Source organism: Pomacea canaliculata, linkage group LG9 (assembly GCF_003073045.1).
Source record: "Pomacea canaliculata isolate SZHN2017 linkage group LG9, ASM307304v1, whole genome shotgun sequence".
Lineage (NCBI taxonomy): Eukaryota > Metazoa > Mollusca > Gastropoda > Architaenioglossa > Ampullariidae > Pomacea > Pomacea canaliculata.
Window position 1 is genome coordinate 1,453,823 of NC_037598.1, and position 18,105 is coordinate 1,471,927.

Below are 18,105 nucleotides of genomic sequence, written 5' to 3' on the forward strand. Positions count from 1 at the left end.
TCAACACGTGGAACCTATTTTAGAGAAATTTGGAAATGCACTCGAGACGCAACAACCTTAAGATATTCGGATTTACAGGAAGGAAACGGAAACTATCATCTGTGAGATGCAAGCGTCGCGTTTTCTGAACGACTACACCAACATCAACAGATCGAACGATGCTGGTGTTGAGAGAGCCATGGTGATGAAATTCTACAAATGGTCTGATAAGATAAAGTTTTTACGAGATCATGAGACTAGAGGAGCAATGGCCAGCGATGGATTTCGCTTGGCAGCTGACCTAACCAAGCAGCAGACGTTAAAACTTGGCAACCTTTGGCAAAAAGGCAAGACCGGCTACTTCCGGAATAGTAATTAAGCTCCACATCAACAACAACACAAGAGTCAACGAACACTCGGGCCGTGTCGATTTTGTCTTCAGTTCTTCAGAAAGGCACTTATGGTAATAAAATTTTAATGAATCTCTCTCACATTCTCTTATCATAGATTGCTATTTTAGTCCAGATGTATATGCGCGAGGAAGGGGGGGATGGTGGGGGAGTGTGTTGAGGTGAAGGTACTTGTATGATTCGGAGATGGGATAATGTAAGATAATGTAAGGACATTGTATTGTAAAAGTGTAAAATGCAGAGTAAGATTGGTATAAACCACCTAAATTTTTATTTAGATAGCCAATGGCTGTGAGGATATGTTTTCTCTTTTAAGATGCAGTGATTCTCCATACATACATGGTGTTGAGATTTAGAATAATATGGTATATATGAGTAGGGTTGTGTGTGTGGCGGGGGGAGGATTGAGAAGATTCATAAAGGTTGTGTTTTGAAGTATATGTATGTGTAGAGTTTCTTAGCACACGTCCATGGAGAAGTTGAGAATAACTGGTCTTGACATTAGTTATTGTGATAGATGCTCACACCCTTGCTGAATCGAGCTATATGCTCATGAAGCAATAAAGAATAAATCGATCTCTTTTTTATTATAATAATAAAATGGAGAACACAGGCAAACCTAACCCTGACAGCAAGCCGTTTCTCCTCAGCTGTCTCTTCGCAAGCGCCGATCGGGCAAGTTGTCTCCGTCATCGCTTAATTAATTGTGACTATCCCATGTAACTGTCGGGCGAGATGAAAGAATTCAACGAACGGTTGGTTTATTTGCTAGGAAAGTGCTTCCACCTTAAGAAGAGACGAAACCGGAGAAAACCCCCGACGCCCAACCTTGCGGACAGGTGTCACGTACAGAGTGTCCCGAGACGAGATCTGAACCCAGAGTTTCACATTGCAGTGTCCCAATATTCAACCTTCCCTCGCCTTGACCGATGAACTCAAAGTTCGGCCTTGAACCATCAAAAGGTCACAGCGCAATGCACGGAACACAAATGCGCATGCGCCTCTGACGTCACCGAGAGGGAGCGAAGTTCGTCTGCCGTCCCGTCGAGTTGCAGGCTGGAGATTTTACTGTAAACATTCTAGTTCCTTACTACCTGCTGCGGAAACAGAATTTACCTCTAACATCCATGGCGTTCTTCACGCCACCCGAAGTGCTGCTTAGACCATTTGTGAGGTAATTGTTTCCTTCCTGCTTGCAGTAATTCACATTAACGCAGAAGCAGGGTTAGAAAATAGAACAGTGATGATATGATGTGCACTTGAAGACGATAACACTTTACAAACAGCTTGTAATAGTGCTTTAAAGAAAATTATTATGGCACAGTTATTAAGATAAATTAAATATCTGACTAGTAATAACAATATCATCAATGATAGGACGGTATACAAAACGGTTTGAAAGCCCTGAACTCATCTAGCTATCAAAACAACTTTAGGAAGACACAGACATACAACATAAGTTGTTAATGTTATGGATGTAATGACACACACCATGAAAGTGGAAAGAAATATAATCACATCCCTAACCTGAAGGCTTTAATATATCTAAACTCCGAATTCATTCTAAAGTTATACATTACCTGGCCATCTTTTGATGGAAAAAAAATATTATTCCTTTCCCTGCTGATGACATTTCATAATAATAATAAATGCAAGATTTGTATAGCACAAAATCGTGCTTCTAAGGAGCATGCTTGTAGTGTGTTCAAAACACACACACACAAAAAAACGAGTCATGGATAACATGCAAGGGACAGAAGAACAAATAACATGAACAATGGAACGATAAACAACTACTGATGACAAAAGACAAATACAGAAAGTGCAAGAAGGAACCAAGTAACAAGGACTGAGGGCATCAGGATTTTGCAAAGGAAGACAAGTAGAGAAGTAACAAGCAGAAAAAGGGGGTAAGGGTGTGACTAAGGACCAGCCTTGTGTGGACTTTTGTTAGGAGTATAAATGCTTAAGGAACAGGTACCTTTTCATGACTGATCAGTTATGGGTATGACAGCTGATTTGGAAAGGGAGAGAGTTCCATTGTTTTGTTGCACAGTAGCAAAAATATCCTGTGACCATATGACATTTGACAAATCATACCACCTATTTCCATATCATTAAGTGTTTAGTTTTGTAGATGTTTACTTGGGATACTTTGCATATTTAGTACATGTAACTATAATTCCTACTGCCTGTAAGCCAGTGATGTTTATGTTATCTGCAACTTGGGTCTACATCTCACTGTGTAACTTACAGATTGTATTGAAGTTCAAGGGAGGTATTGGCAAAAGCATGCAACTATTTAGTACATTTTGCTGAAACTGATTACCATGGTGGCTCTAGCAAATACATAGGTATTGAGCAGATTTAGATACTAACATATCTAAATTTTGTGAACCTTCTAGTTGTGGGCTCCACTATTGGAAACCTTGCATTTACCAAAGTTTTTTTATGCTGGCTGCTTTCAGGGCATTGTCCAATAGTGGGATCCAACACAACAAGCCAGTGATTCAAAGCTGCACAACACAAGACACAAGATGCTATCGTTCTGCAGTGTGTACAACAATTGGGCAGCCACTGAAGATACAAAATGCACCTTTGCCAGATGTACCTGCAGGCAAAGTATATACAGTTTCCAGCATTCTGGTGGTAGTATTAGTTTAGCATACATTGTACATGCTGGCTGGGTTTATTTACTTTCTCATGTTTAACTGTCTGCAAAGTAGTGTGGTTTTCAATATTAGAGAGTTTGAGATTCATAGCTAGCATGACAGGTACAGTACAGCAATGGGTGGCGCTGTAAAAACATACACTCTATGTCATCAGCTGAGCAAAGGACAGGCATACAGCTACACATTGTGATGCGTAGGATGGAGTCTAGCAGTTCTCTTGTGACCAGAATGTGTAAGTCTTTTTTTTTTTTAGCTTTTACTTTAGATACAAGTAAAGTCAACATACATTGCAACTACAAATCGTCATTTTTGCAGTAATATATTTAGGAAAGTACATTAAATTGCTCATTGTATTAAGTGAAAGCTGTTATTAATACTGTGACGATCAACAACAAACCATTGAAACAAATAAGTGAATTTTTATGGAATGTAAGTATGAAACAGTGCTTAATCTAATGAAGGCAAGCAGATCATAAGGCATTACTAGAAACCTAAACAATGAGAAAACGCAGAAAAAAAAAAGCTAATAGTTTCTGAGCAAGAAAGCCGCTAGTGTGAGATACATAGTTCTATCATACTAGGATAGACTTAAATTACATAGTAGGATGTCAAGTGTAGCATATAAACACTGAAATATATTTTTCAAAAATGATCTGATATAAGATATATTCATTTAAATCTTTGAACTTGTATTTCTCTGATTTCCGTTTTAAGTGCAAGGGCTTACATGCAAAGCAATATATCTCAAGATAGGCTTGTGCTACAGCATTAAAATTTTGCAGATTTATTTAGAAATACATAAGCTATAGGATGATGCATAGATATAATGGTATAAACATTGCTTTTGATAAAATTAACACTTTCTTTTAAAAATATTAGCCGCATTCTCATGGAGTTGGGGGTACCATGTTTGATTATGACTTTTATAACTCCTAGAAATCTTGAGATATCAAAATGTTAGACCATCATCATTTATATCATTGCCTCTAGTTTACAAAAAACCCAAAAGATTTGGTATATGATTTATGGTGTTGTATAACTTTGCTTTTAAAATGCTTGTACATTTTACACAAAAAAAGCCTATGAAAGTCTTTGTGAAACCTGAAGTACTTGTAGCACCAGTCTGAATTTATTTCTTCAAATAAAACTTTTTTTTCTTTTAATTAAGTTTCCCCAAGCTCTAGCATTTCTTCATCTGAGAATTATTTGAACAATAGAACAGGATTAATTTCAGACATTCTTATCCTCTTCTAGTGGTCACAGGAACTCCTGCTATATAAACTAAAGGAGGTTAATGAATGTGACTTGACAATGCATTTCCCCCATACCTTTGCATTTCTGTCAACTTGCTTTCTCACAGCCGCTGCACCTAGAGGAGTGCCATTTCTGTATATGTTGCGAATCTCAAACTCTCTATAATCATGTCAATAGCTGCTACATTGGTAACCCAGACTTGCATCAAACACTCCTAAGTATCATACAACTATAGAGAATATGACATTTATTCATTTTAATATGCACAGAGATATCAATTTTTCTATAATTTTTTTCACAAGTACATTTGACATTAATATCAAAGTTTTTAAGAGTTCTACTTCTGATATCTGGTTGGTCACTTCTGTAATACTGTGTTACTTTGTAAATCACCTATGTAATATTAGTAGATATAAGAATGATTATAAATGGATGTTTATGCCAATTTGTATTATTATATTTAATTTCACAGCACCAAATGAAGATGTGAATACAAAAATCACACATTAACCAGGGTCAAATTCCAGTCTCAACAATGGCATCATTGTACATAAGTGTTGACATATAGTTCACTGATATATACATATTTCAATATATTTCATGCAGGTGCTTGTTTCAACATTTGCTGCTGGCATCAACTTTGCAGATCTCTTAATAACACAGGGAAAATATCAAATACGTCCTGAAACGCCATTTGTTCCAGGCAAGTTTTTGTTTTCCTACCAGCATCCTTTTATGTGTATATTTGCGAGAAAGAAGAGATTACAATTGTCACAATTAGCCATTTAATTTAACTTGCATGAAAAGTTATTAAATGTCACAAAAGCTGATCAAAAGTGTCATTTTTCAAAATACTTTCTGTTTGCATCCACCTTAAAAGAATAGCTGGGGTTGTTAGTGTGTGTAAAACCAATTTATACCTGAAGCCTCAATTTCATAGGTAGACAATAGTGGCCTTTATAAATAAAAGCCTGCTCAAGCTTATTGTTGTACTAGATGTGACATAATTTGAACCATATGGCAAAAGGAAAACTAAACCTTTACATTCAAGGGAAAAAAGTAGTGTTCACTGGAGCTTTTCACATGTACCCACACACCTTTTCAGCAAGTTAAGTGACTGGGGTCTTCAGTGCACACCATTCAAAGAGGAATTTTGGGCATATGACTGTATGAGACTGTTTTAGACTGCCAGTATTTGGTGTTACCTTCTGTCTTTATTGAAGGAAGGTTTTGCAGCAACAGTGTAAATAGTTTCCATCACCCTTCTCTGAAACCACTGCACCTTATGGTCCAAGATGGTGAAATCTCCCAGCAGAAGACGTCTGCTGTTCTGCAGAAGTTCCCCCACTGACAAGGACTCCCTTCCATGTTCTTCCAATTTTAGTTTTCAGTTTTCTCCCCATTTCATGCACATAAGCATGGTGACAGTCATGGCACTGGATGTGGTAGATGGTCCCTGACTTGTGCAGCTTGTCATTCTTATCCGTGACCACCACTAGTCTGCTGCAAATGGTGTTGCATGGTTTGGCATGGACAGTGTCCAAGTTCTTGATCTTACAGGAATTAGCTTCTGTCACACCTTTTATCCATTGGATAGTGACACTCATGCTGTGGGTTAATATTTATATATATATAAAGCATACAAATGCTAGCAGAAGCTGAAAACAAAATGTAGGATACAATTTGAGTTATTCAATGACTACTTACCTGTGAATGGGTCAGTTGAATGTTCCCAAACAGCAAGCATGTTTGATGAATATGCAAGTGGTGAATGAATCAGCAAGTAGTATTTTATTAGTTTTGTTTCTAGAAACAAACTTTAATCTTAAGACTACTAATTATCATCAATTTTTATTTTTGTTCAAGGGTGCGAGCTTGCAGGGAGAGTAGAGAAACTTGGCAAAGAAGTCGAAGGTTTCAAGAAGGGTGATCGTGTGATTGCACTCTCCTGGGGAATGAATGCTTTTGCTGACTTCTGTTTGGTAGACCCCCATGTATGACAAAAGCACTAGCACATTCACTTTCTAGTGTGCCATGTATATGAACAACAGATAACAAATACAAGATTAGTAAGGTCATTGTAATTCCTGTCACAGTGTTCATCATGTGTGTACATAACATTTGTGTAATACCATAGCCTTGTTTCTGCGAAAGACTGGTGAATGTGTTGGTTCACTGTGTTGAGGACATGACATTTGGGATTCTGGAGTCCAACTCACTCCTGCCATCATTACCTCCCCTGAGAAATTTGGTACTCATTTCTGCCGGTCAGCTGCAGTTTGGACAGGGAGAGATTTCATTGCTGAGCACAGGCTACTGAGGCTTCCCCCCAACAACAAATTTCAACCCTTTGATTTGTGCGACTAAGTACAGAACTGAAAGTTGCTGGCTAGAGGTTTGTCTAGACTTGCAGGACTGAAAAACTCTCCCTGCCCTGCCAGGAGCAATGGGTACCTGATTTATCAGAGAAGGTAGAAATGGTGAAAAGAGAGTGTTGGGCTCTGTCATCCACATGGCTTGTACCCTAGACATGTTGAACCACTTACAGGTCACTGCCTATGTCATTGTCTAGCTAGACTGTGAGACATTAACACTTAACACTTCTGTTCATTATTAACAGTGCAAAACCTCATGAACTGGAAAAAGGTGAAGCCTAAACCAGGTCCAAATTAATTGTCTGACGAGTAGGTTTAGTTTATTAAAATGATGCTAATTCCCAAAATCTGAGCAAAAAATATTTTGTTGATTCCTAAGATACAAGATTATGAACAGCACAACACTTTTCAGGGTTTTGTACAGAGAACAAGAGCTCATTTGCCATGATGTCACAAATGTCAGTTTGTTTATTAGACAGTGCTTCATTAACACAGGCTTGAAGCTTTTGTGCTGGTTGTGCCCATAAGTGACATTATTAAAAAGTAATTTAGGTCAGTCTACATCAAGGGTTGTGTCTAAACTGTTTTGTTTTCTTCTTTTGTGTCATGGCATTTCTTTCTGCTGGACAAGATGATGTTCCCCATTCCAGAACACATTCCTTTTACTGTGGCAGCTGGAACACTTTGCTCCTATGGAACTGCCATGATGGCTTTGTCACGTTCAGCATGCCTGAAAACAGGGTGAGCATTGAAACTTTTCTGCTCCAGTGCAAGAGAGAAGTGAGTGAGGGGAGTTGTATGTGCCAGGGTGCGTGCCTGCATACGCAACTGTAGAGATAAAAGTGAATGGATATTTGAATCTTTATAATCTTAAATACTACAGCAGCCTACCCAGTACTTAAACTACACTTGCTATTGTGATTATCGTCAGTAATTGTAGCTTTCTTATGCATTGTTTGCCTCCGAAACTGGTGATTGCAAAGTCTTAGGAGTTAAGCTGGGAATGACTAGGGATAAAGAAATTGGCCATTCATTGAAATTAGAACTGAAACATGCATACTTTTAGAAGCAATATGTATAAAATCACTGCACAAGCATACAGGGGGGCTTGGACTACCAGCATTTGCACGGAGCTACCAGTTTACCTTAGCCTATATCCTATATCCTCACAAGAAATTGAGGATGGGAACTTGGCACTCACTAATGGATTGGTCCATAACCAAATCAACTATTCTGCTGCCTAGATGTTTCAAATCCAGCAGCAACAGGGCCATATCCAGGTGCTGACATAACTTTTTTTTTAACAAGCCTGAAGTTGAAGTTAAAAATGAGGGCCACTCAAACATGAATCCACTTTGATTTGGAGAGGCTGCAAGACCTACGTGTTGCAGCAATAAATCTTCAATCTTGGAGGATAATTCACTGCACTGAACTTGGACTGTGAAACATCAGAAAAGTGCTACTGTCAACAGCCCAAGTAGTGCTAGGACATCAAAGGAAGAAACAACCTTGGGTCATGAACATTATCCTAGACCTCTGTGACCAAAGGATTACCTTGAAGAGGGAAAGGAAAGCAATCCCTGAAGCAGCTTTCAAGTAAAAAGAAGGGATCTGAGCCATCAGGAAAGGGATGGAGAGAAGTGGATTGAGAGCCAATGAGACACCATAGAGAAGAAAGTAGTATAGGGCGACCATGAAAAGGCTTATGAGCTAGCTATTCACCAAGACAGGCTGACACAAGACCTAAGTCACTGAAGACCGTAATGGCTGCCTTTGCACAGAAAGCAGTGGTGTACTTCTGATGGACAGAACATCGCAAAAATTATGTACAACCCAGCTGAAGAGCATCCTTCACAGCAACCAGACTAGAACCAGCGAGCCTGCAGACCTACTAAACCCACAGGAAGAGGTCAAAAGAGTGGTATGCAACCTGAAGAGGAAAAAAGTCACCTGGCATTGACTCTATATGGTAAAGCTCAAAGAGGTAAATAGCTTTATATACTTGGAAGCCACCCTCTCCAGAGACTGCAGTTCCTTGACAGATATCCCCATGAAGACTACAACAGCAATAGCGGCAATGGCTAGGTCGGACAGGGTCTGATGGAGTCATAACATTAGTTCACTGTGAAGTACAATCCGTACAAGTCTCTTGTAGGACTGATCAGAAAAGTGCCTGAGGAAGCTGCTTCAGTGTCATTACATAATGTATTGTTGCCACGCATAGGATACCAGGAACCCCTTCTGACAACAGTTAACCAGTGAAAGCTGGTCTGTTTTGGCAATGTGACCTGGTGCAGCATGCTGTCAAAGACTGTCCTTCAAGCCAGGTACCTTGAAGAGCACTCAGTGCTAATGAAGGTAAGAGGATAAACTGGTTTACAAATGTAAAGGAGTGGACTTGTGGTCCTGTGCACATTGTCAGAAATAATGAGCACTGTCAGCAGCTGCATCTATCCTTGTGCTTTCCCCAGCCACCAGTACCAGTACTGACAAGTTTACAGGGTACAGATTCAATAACCTTTGCTGATTTATACATTTCAGAATGTGTTCATTTATGTGTTTTGGGTTTATTTGTTCATGTAGGGAAACTGTTTTAGTGACTGCAGCAGCAGGGGCTACAGGACTTGCAGCTGTTGACATTGCACTCAATGTTTTTGGCGCTGAGGTACAAAGGCAACTGGCCATCAGTTCATTCTCCTTACTTTTCTTTCGGTGTTACGAAGTAGTTTTTAGTACTTGCTAGTTTTATTAAGCTATGGTTGCATCTGCCAAAGTTGTTAACTTATTTCTATTACTGTAGCATGCAACTGTACAGTTACTTTCAGACGAGATAGAAAACACCAGCAAAAGTCAGAATTTAAAAATATAATAAAAATGTTTCAACGCACAAAATAATGTACTTTACAGAATTACATAAAGATTATTAAAATCATATTTTCCCTTTAAACACAAAAGTCTTTTGTTACTGTCACTATTGTAAAAATTCCTCAGAAGCTTTAGGAGTCAGGTTCCAAGCTCTAACAGGAGCACAACACAGACAAAAGAGTACAGCTAGACCAGGTGCACTGATGTACAAAACACACAGATGAGAAAACAGTCCTTAAAATGTAATGGTCATTCAGTTTAAATTTACACTACTATATTCCCCAATTATTAATTTACATTTATTTATAAACATACAGATTCAAGAGATTCTAAAAACAAAACTGACTCAGACTAAACTCAGCAGGTTTTTTATGTGAATAAATCAACTCTTTTAACAAGTCCAGTCAAAACTTATTTAATGTGGATGAACAGAGATGCGATTAAATTTTTAGAATGATAGTTGTGGCATGAAGTACGACTTATTCCAATATTTACACCTATTAATATACAATAAAAACAACCATGATTGACACATCATTTAAACAGCTTTTTCTTTTAAACATTTAAGCCATAGGGTTTGCAAAAAATGTAGTTTTTGTTGTCTTGTACTGAATTCAAATGAAAGGTGTTAAACAGAAAGCTCGAAGAAGACAAAAAAAAAAAAACCAAATTATTTACACAATACATTCAAAGTGCCAAACAATGAAATATTTTATTACTTACTATTATATTCTCATTTTTGGCTGTTGGAGTACAACAAATCCATGTCAAATTGAGCAACCAGCAACTGTCATAAACATAGCTCGTAACTAACCTAAAAGATTGGCCTTTAATAAAACAAGGAAAGGAAAAAAGTTACCCACCCAGTCAAGGGGAGACTACTTCAGAACGAACACAACCAGTAACAAAAATCACTCCTTTCGCAGCTCTGATTGTCACAATTAATACTAGTAGAACTTCTCAATGACACCATTACATTAAGAAATAATGAGATTCTTGCACCCACACACAGCTATGCACACTCCCACACAAATTACTCAACATCTGCTCGCCTTTCCCCTTTCTCGTTCTCTTCCCATTCAAGGGCTTTAAAAGAAAAATAGGTTTGTAACAAGTACATGCTGGTTTCTTTAGGTACAATTGCACTTGGGATTGTTGTTAGTAGTATTTCCTAGTAATGTTTTGTTGCTGCTAACATAAAACCATTTGAAAATTTTTACATTTTGAGTAAACTACTTGTTCACTTTAGTTTCCGCTATGTTTTAGACCACAAAAGATACGAGAAGTGTTATTAAGGATGGTTATTATGAATTTTAACATAATTACAGAGAGTGGTGATAGACTATCATCATGATTCATGTTATTTTCATGCGGTCACATTACTGCTTTCAGGTAATTGGTGTTTGTGGTGGGGAGGACAAAGTGGCACTACTCAAACAGAGAGGAGTGAAGCATATCATAGATTATTATACTGCGAAAATTCCAGACCGAGTGAAAGCAATCACAAATGGCAAAGGAGTCAATGTCGTGGTGGACCATGTAGGTGGTGACATTTTCATGGACTGCTTAAAAAGGTAAACAGTACTTTTTGAAAACATTGGAAACTGTTTCTACCCAGCTACCTCACTGTTGACTTGCATCAAAACATGATCAACAAAGATGCATCTTTTAGCTGGTAGCACACTTTACAACCTTTTGTACATAATATATCATTAACATGTCCAGCACACAGGCAAACAATACTTCATCTGCACTTGTTCTTTCATTCAACAAAAAACAAAAGTCTGTTCATGGGTTCCCTGTTTCATGCAGCCCAAAAATGATTACTAGTTTTTTTATATATTTTTTGTGTATGGAGATCCTGATAAAAATATTGACAAAGTTATTACAACGCAGCACAAGGTAATCTCCCCATTCTACAGATACCAATTTCTGCTCCATTTCAAACAAGCTTAAAAATCACACAATATCATTTATCATAATCACTACACTGTCTTTTCACAATCACACACTCACCAGTCAAAGGTTCTTGATCCTTTAGACAAAGTTTTGAGTCTATTAATATATCTCCCACTGAAAGAGGGCGCATGATCCGTCTGTAAAACTTATCAGAATTTCAGAGTAGGACTTGAGTATTGATGTCTTGTACACATTCCTGTGTATCAGGGTGTGAATATTTTCTCTGCATGTGCAAACAGCTCACCAGACAGGGATCACTTTCTCCTGTAATTTAGATAATGAACAGCAGACTCTTATTCCCTGCACACTAATGGTCATACCGATAACAGTGTCGTGGATTGCCCCCAGCGTTGCTGGATGCACGCTCACACAGCTGGCACAAACACACCCATTTGCTCAGCCTGAGGCGGGACTCAACATACCTATCGAACCTTCGATTAAAGTAGACCACAACAAAGACGAAATGAACCGTACAAATAAGAAGCTTAATCACATATAGATAAGAATGGAAACAAATGTGACAATACACAAACGCGCGCGCACACACACAAGAAAACGGGACTACCCCACGCGAGAAAAAAAAAAGAAAAAAGGTAATGAGAAATGTTAGTAAGGGAGATAATAAATAACACCCACACATAATGTGGCTCAGTACTGTCAGCGTTATTACCCCTGAGGCCTTCAGGCTTGAGCTGACCACCACTGCACTGTCTGTCCGATGTGCTCAGGGACCCTTTGCTGGTCGACAGTCTGAGCTGCATCATTGACAGCACGACGCAGAACTAGACGAACAAGGTGACGGAACGAAGAAATGAAGGGAGGACAAAAAGCAGAACACTTGAGACTCTACACACAAATGGGCAGAGGAATGAGATGATGAAATTGAAGAAATGCAGCGACAACAAGAACCAGGACAAGGTCGACAAGATCACACGAAGATATAAAGAATGTAAGAAGTTAAGAAGAATAAGATAATAAGGATGACAAAGATGGTAAGCCTGTGGAGAAAACAAAAGAACATCTGTCACTGGGTGGCCTCAACATGAAACAACAAAATTTCCCCTCCAAGACCCACCTATAGCTATGACCTGATGCAGCCCTGCTGAGTTCTCCTTTCAAAATTCAACCAACAAAAAGGGTGCGTGCCCAACGCGCTACCCGTCAGTTGTATCCCTAAATCAACAAACATGGGGTACTTTAATACAGCTCCCTCTTGCACACACATCTACAGCCTCTTGTCTTTTAGTCAAGGCTTCCACTTATAAGAAAAAAGATTGTAAAACCACCAAGAAATCAAGCACTTACCTACAAGGCTTGTGATGAGTCCAGCGGTCACCCACTCACAACCAACAGTACCAGAAGCCCACTTACATTTCACATAGACCCTGGTGGTCACCAACCGGCTACAGCACCCTCACCAGCCCCATGGATTTCCACTGGCTTATGGTGGTCACTACTGGCTACTGTGTCCACTAACAGTACCTGCCAACTATAAATCAAATTTAGATCTTAAAAAGTTTCTGAAACTATGTTCAAGACTGCCTTGACTGGGCAAGGAATAACAAAATATCACTATGATTGATTCCCTTTTCTTCCAAACAGGTACTCTGCTAGCCTTATGTGTGCAGTCGGGAATGAGATTATTTCGCTTACCCCTCTAAACCTGTGAGGTGTAACCCTAAACCTTAAACAGACTTCACTTTGTCATTGGTCATACACACTAATTCATGAGAACAGACACATAAGAAGTCTAAACTTGAAACTTTGAAGTCCGGCCATAAAAGCCACCTCTTTATGAAATGCCTTCATAACCCAGCGAACTTAATCTGCTCACTCTGCAGTTCCTGAGCTTCATCTGTGCACTTCGCTCATGTTGGCCATGGTGTTATCCATTTGCTTTTGCTTGTTTCTTGGCTGAATAATTAACTGATGATTCATCTGTAGTCTTTCCTACAGGTGCATTGTGCTGTACAAATTCTATTAAGAGGGTCATTTTGTTCCAGCACTGCATTTGAAGGGCGAATTGTAACTGTTGGCTATGCATCAGGTCACATCCCTAAACTTCCCATCAATCATCTTCTGCTCAAGTCCTGCAGTGTCCATGGTGTGTGGTGGGGGGATTACAGCACACGGCAGCATCCAGCCTTCGATGAGTCCATTGTAAATGTCATGACAGCATTGGCTCAAGACAGACTTCATCCTTATGTTGGCAAGATCTTTCCTCTTGAGGAGGTAAGTTAATAGGATCTCATCACCAGTCAACAAACTAAATCAAAACAGAAACATAAATTCTTTGTCCTTGTGAAATGCTTAAAATTTCATCCATGGGAGGCCTGCATGATTACAGAAGTTTGACCAAAAAAATAATGTTCTCATGAAAAAGCTTATCAGTGCCTCAGAGCAGAGAGGAACATTTAAAGATATTTTGTGTGAGACATAAGGCAGGGAGAAGAGGATAACTAAGCGGTAAAACACTGGCATTTAATCTCATAGGTGTGTTGGTTTGAAACCAGTGTGGCGCAGCTAACTTGCAACTCAACATTTCTGTTAGGAATGGGCAGTTGGAGCATGTTAATCAAAACTTTGATGATGCTACACACCTTATTGACTTAGATATTGATGCAGCCGTTAGCAAGTTCACTGAGAGACTTCTAATAATAGGCCAGTCCATGAAAAACGTCATAGCAGGTAAAGAAAAAAGCCAACTATGTTTTGATAACAAATGTAAGGAAACAAGTGTGTCATTGCTTGCAGACATTTAAAAGAAAGAAAAAAATCGGTCGCGAAAATCCATTATGAAAAGAAAGCTATATAAAACTATAAAAATGAAGAAGGAAAAATATAAAAATAGTTTGGTAGAAACCTTTAAAAATTACAATAAAGATTCAAAAGCCTTTTGGGGGACAACAAAAATATTCCTCTTGAAAAAGACAAATAAAAATAAAATTAGTAAATGGTTCAACCATTTTTTAAAAGCATTTAACGATCTCCTGGGTGTTGACCTAGATAAAGATTTAAAGTTTGATCTTAATACCCATGATTGTGATTATCCTGCTTTATTTGTTAATGATGAAGAAATCGAGGAGGACGAGGATGATAGTTTGCTTTCAGAGCTTGACACGGACATATCAGCAAGTGAAATCATAGGCGCTATTAATGCATTGAAAAATGGTAAAGCAGCTGGTCCAGATGGGTTAATAGGCGAGTGTTTTTTAGAACTCGTCAGCCCTAGTCACACTATTTTTGACAAAGTATTTTAACAACATATTTAAGGTGTTTACCCAACTTTCTGGACAGAAGCTCTAATCCAACTGCTTCACAAAAAAGGTGAGGCAGACAAGCCTGATAACTACAGAGGAATCTCACTATTAAAATTTTGCAGCAAGATTTATAGTTATATTCTAAATAGAAGACTGAGTAAATGGATAGAAAAATACGAAAAAATTAACAAGGTACAGGCAGGCTTTCAAAGAAATTGCGTTAGACCAGAAACAACTTGTTAGCCGAAAGAAATTGTATGTGGTATTTATTTACTTTCAAAAAATCATTTGACTCAGTCATAAGGGAAAAACTCTGGAGAACATTGAAAAAAGAATAGTTTAGAGGAAGATTGTATAATGCTATAAAAGGAATACATTCTAGCGTTAAAGCTCAAGTAAAAGTAGGAGATGATGTATCAGAACCTTTTCTTTGTCTCAGGGGGTTGAAGCAGGAAGAAATTGTAGCCATTTTGTTTTCACTATTTATTCATGAGTTAGCAAAAGATGTAAACATGGAATTCAGTTAAATCCAGGTATCCTAGAAATATTTATTTTGCTCTTTGCAGATAATGCAGCATTAATCTTGGATACTGTTGCTGGTCTGCAGAATCAGCTTAATGTTCTAAGGATACTTCATGAAAATTAGGTCTAGTAGTCAATTTAGATAAGTCTAAAATCATGGTATTTAGAAATGGCGGTTTTATTTTGTCCTATGAGAAATAGCTCTTTGGAGTCCAAAATATATCAGTTTTAACAACAACAATAACAATAACAATCAACTTTATTAGTCCCAACGGGCAATTAAAATGGGAGGTGTGCTGTTTCTAAAATATATATATATATGAAAAAAAAAAAAAAAACCAACAACATGCACATCTACACACACATATATTTTATATGTTAATATTTAAATATACATAAATATTTTGGTTAGTACATGTCCACTTGTTTGTCCTTCTCTCATGCTTTAAATGGTGTGGCAAGTTGTGCCAAAAAAGGTGTAGTTGGAGTCCTTAGAGATTATGGTCTATTGGTGAACATGCTCCTGATGTTTTCTTAAAACTGTTTGACTGTCAGATTCGTCCTGTAATGGCATATGCTGCAGAGCTATGGGGAGTTGTTGCCACTCTCAAACCAATAGAAACAGTCCACACTTTTGCTTTAAAAAGATTTCTGGGCATACTACTACAAACTCCTAATGCCCTAGTTTATGGAGAAACATCAAGATACCCCTTACATGTAACTGTAAAAAGTGTTAAATATTGGCTATATATTTTGAGTATGACTCTTAGCAGACTGCCACATAAAGCCTACAATATGTTATACATGTGTTTATACAGTATGTTGAAGTATGTAGTATTTAAGCACCCATATAGAGGTGCCTTATAGACAACAATACACCATGTAATTGTATGCTCAATATATTACTCATGTTGCTGTTTATCTTCATGTAATGCATTAGAAATGTGCAAAGTCATAGTGATGTCACCCTCCTGTTAGGGGCCAATGGCCTTAACAATAAAATATTCTTGTCTTGTTTGAATGGGTACCTGACTCCATAGACTGCAGGGGAAAGTAAATCAGTAAGAGGGAGAAGAGATGGTTACTACCGTCACAAAAAGCTGACCACTAAAAAAGTGCCATCCCTAACGCCTTACTTCCCAACAGCCGAAAAATAGTTAGGGGATGATGTTTACTTTTTCTTAACGTACGAAAAATTTTTAAAATCTTGTCTTTTTGTTTTCTTTACTGGGGGTAGTTTGGTGACACATTTAGCTGTGGCTATCTCTTGACAATGAGAATTAGGTGTTATGGATTCATGCTTCAACATATCTGTTTCTGGATGTGACATGTGTTACAAGAACTGACCACCTGTGGTTTTCTCTGGTTTCCTCCACCCTGTGTGTGTGTGCAACATGTACGCATGTTTGTGTGGGTGTTCATGAAGGTGCATTTTATGCCTATCATAAAAAGTGTGCTTGTGCACCTGCATATCTGTAAAGCACTTTGAGTTCAATTGGTACATGGGAAAGGCACTGTATAAACACACTAATTAAATTTAATTCCAATATATTTGATGACCTGCTTTGCTGAAGCGACGATGTTCATTTGCTTATGTGCCTGCGCTTTGGTACATACGTTCCATAGAACTGATGCAGAGTCAGTCCAGGCAATGGTCAGTTTGTATGCATGTTCCAAACAATGATCATTCTTTTCATAACACGAAAACCATATCAAAAACTACAAATTTTATTTTTCTATATTCTGAATTTATTTCTCATAAAAATATGTAAAAAGTCATATGGATAAACATCTCATTGTGTATATGAACACTTTGATGCGTGCAGATAAACACAGCGTTTGATTACATCCTGAACCGCAAGTCTTCTGGAAAGGTGGTTGTTCAGATGAAAGAAGTTTAAAACAATCTTCTCTTGATGTATTGGCAAGCATTGACTGGAAATGACAAGAAGCATTTACTTACTTATTGTGATTGCAGTGAGCTTACGGCAGAACAGATTTCAAATAAATTATCTGCTACACTATGACGTGTAAATCGCTGACCTGAATCAGTGGATGCAATTCCGCTGGTTGCATGATTTTCACTGATTGGGAGGGAACATCTCACAGGATTGTGGGTGGATAAAGAAAATTGTTTCTTTGCTGGCTGCTTGCATAATTATTGCTGGAAAAGACTTTACTATAATCCAAATGTTGGGGAAAAAAAAGCTGAGAGTTCTGACTTGCTAGCTAAAACCATTAAATGGTGGTGAAGTGGTGAAGCAGGTTGAGTATATGTAACCACCTCCCCTGCCTGCCATTCTGAGTAGGAAGTGGAGCTGTGAAATGATCCACCCTAGAATTTGCAACCTACATTACCTGCAGTGGTTCAGTCCTTAGGAGAACTTTGCTTTAATACATTGCCATTTTAGACATTGTGTTTTCAACAGTTTCTCAATGTTCTTGGAAGTAAACATTTGCTATTGCTTGTTTCAAATCCCTAGAATGAAAGCTTTCCTTACAAATACATTACCATTTTAAATATAAAAAGTTATGTATTAAATACAATTTTATATTTTTTCACTTGTCGCGTGTCTTTATGCCACCAAGGTAAAAAATGAATTGCTGTATATGCTGGACAGTAAATGTTTTGATTGCTAATAACATTGTCACTTTTTCACAATCATGGCTTACAAATTATCTTGTCCTGTAATCTGCTAATGAGTGTGTGTGCTTGGATGAGCAAGTGCAGGCAGGCACAGCAGTTTTTACACGTCTTTTGCGATCATTTTAGTGATGAAGAATGCTTAATGTTGCACACTATCCTTAC

The 18,105-nt window shown here is 38.1% G+C and overlaps 1 protein-coding gene across 1 annotated transcript; it reads left to right on the top strand.

Annotated features, from left to right (window-relative positions):
* The first annotated feature begins 1,383 nt into the window (after positions 1 to 1,383).
* LOC112571744 (quinone oxidoreductase-like protein 2) lies at positions 1,384 to 17,958 on the top strand. The gene is made up of 9 exons (XM_025251002.1): positions 1,384 to 1,563; positions 2,858 to 3,011; positions 4,922 to 5,018; positions 6,182 to 6,309; positions 7,322 to 7,431; positions 9,274 to 9,355; positions 10,948 to 11,129; positions 13,518 to 13,746; positions 17,123 to 17,958. The coding sequence occupies exons 1-9, from the start codon at positions 1,517 to 1,519 to the stop codon at positions 17,195 to 17,197; spliced, it is 1,104 nt and encodes a 367-aa protein (XP_025106787.1). The 5' UTR covers positions 1,384 to 1,516; the 3' UTR covers positions 17,198 to 17,958.
* Positions 17,959 to 18,105: the final 147 nt, after the last annotated feature.

Bases quoted from the DNA above. Each gene is read 5' to 3' on its own strand.
- LOC112571744 (XM_025251002.1), top strand. From the start codon at position 1,517: ATGGCGTTCTTCACGCCACCCGAAGTGCTGCTTAGACCATTTGTGAG. The intron at 5,019-6,181 runs GCAAGTTTTTGT...TTTTTGTTCAAG, and splicing joins TGAAACGCCATTTGTTCCAG to GGTGCGAGCTTGCAGGGAGA. The intron at 6,310-7,321 runs GTATGACAAAAG...CTGCTGGACAAG, and splicing joins TCTGTTTGGTAGACCCCCAT to ATGATGTTCCCCATTCCAGA.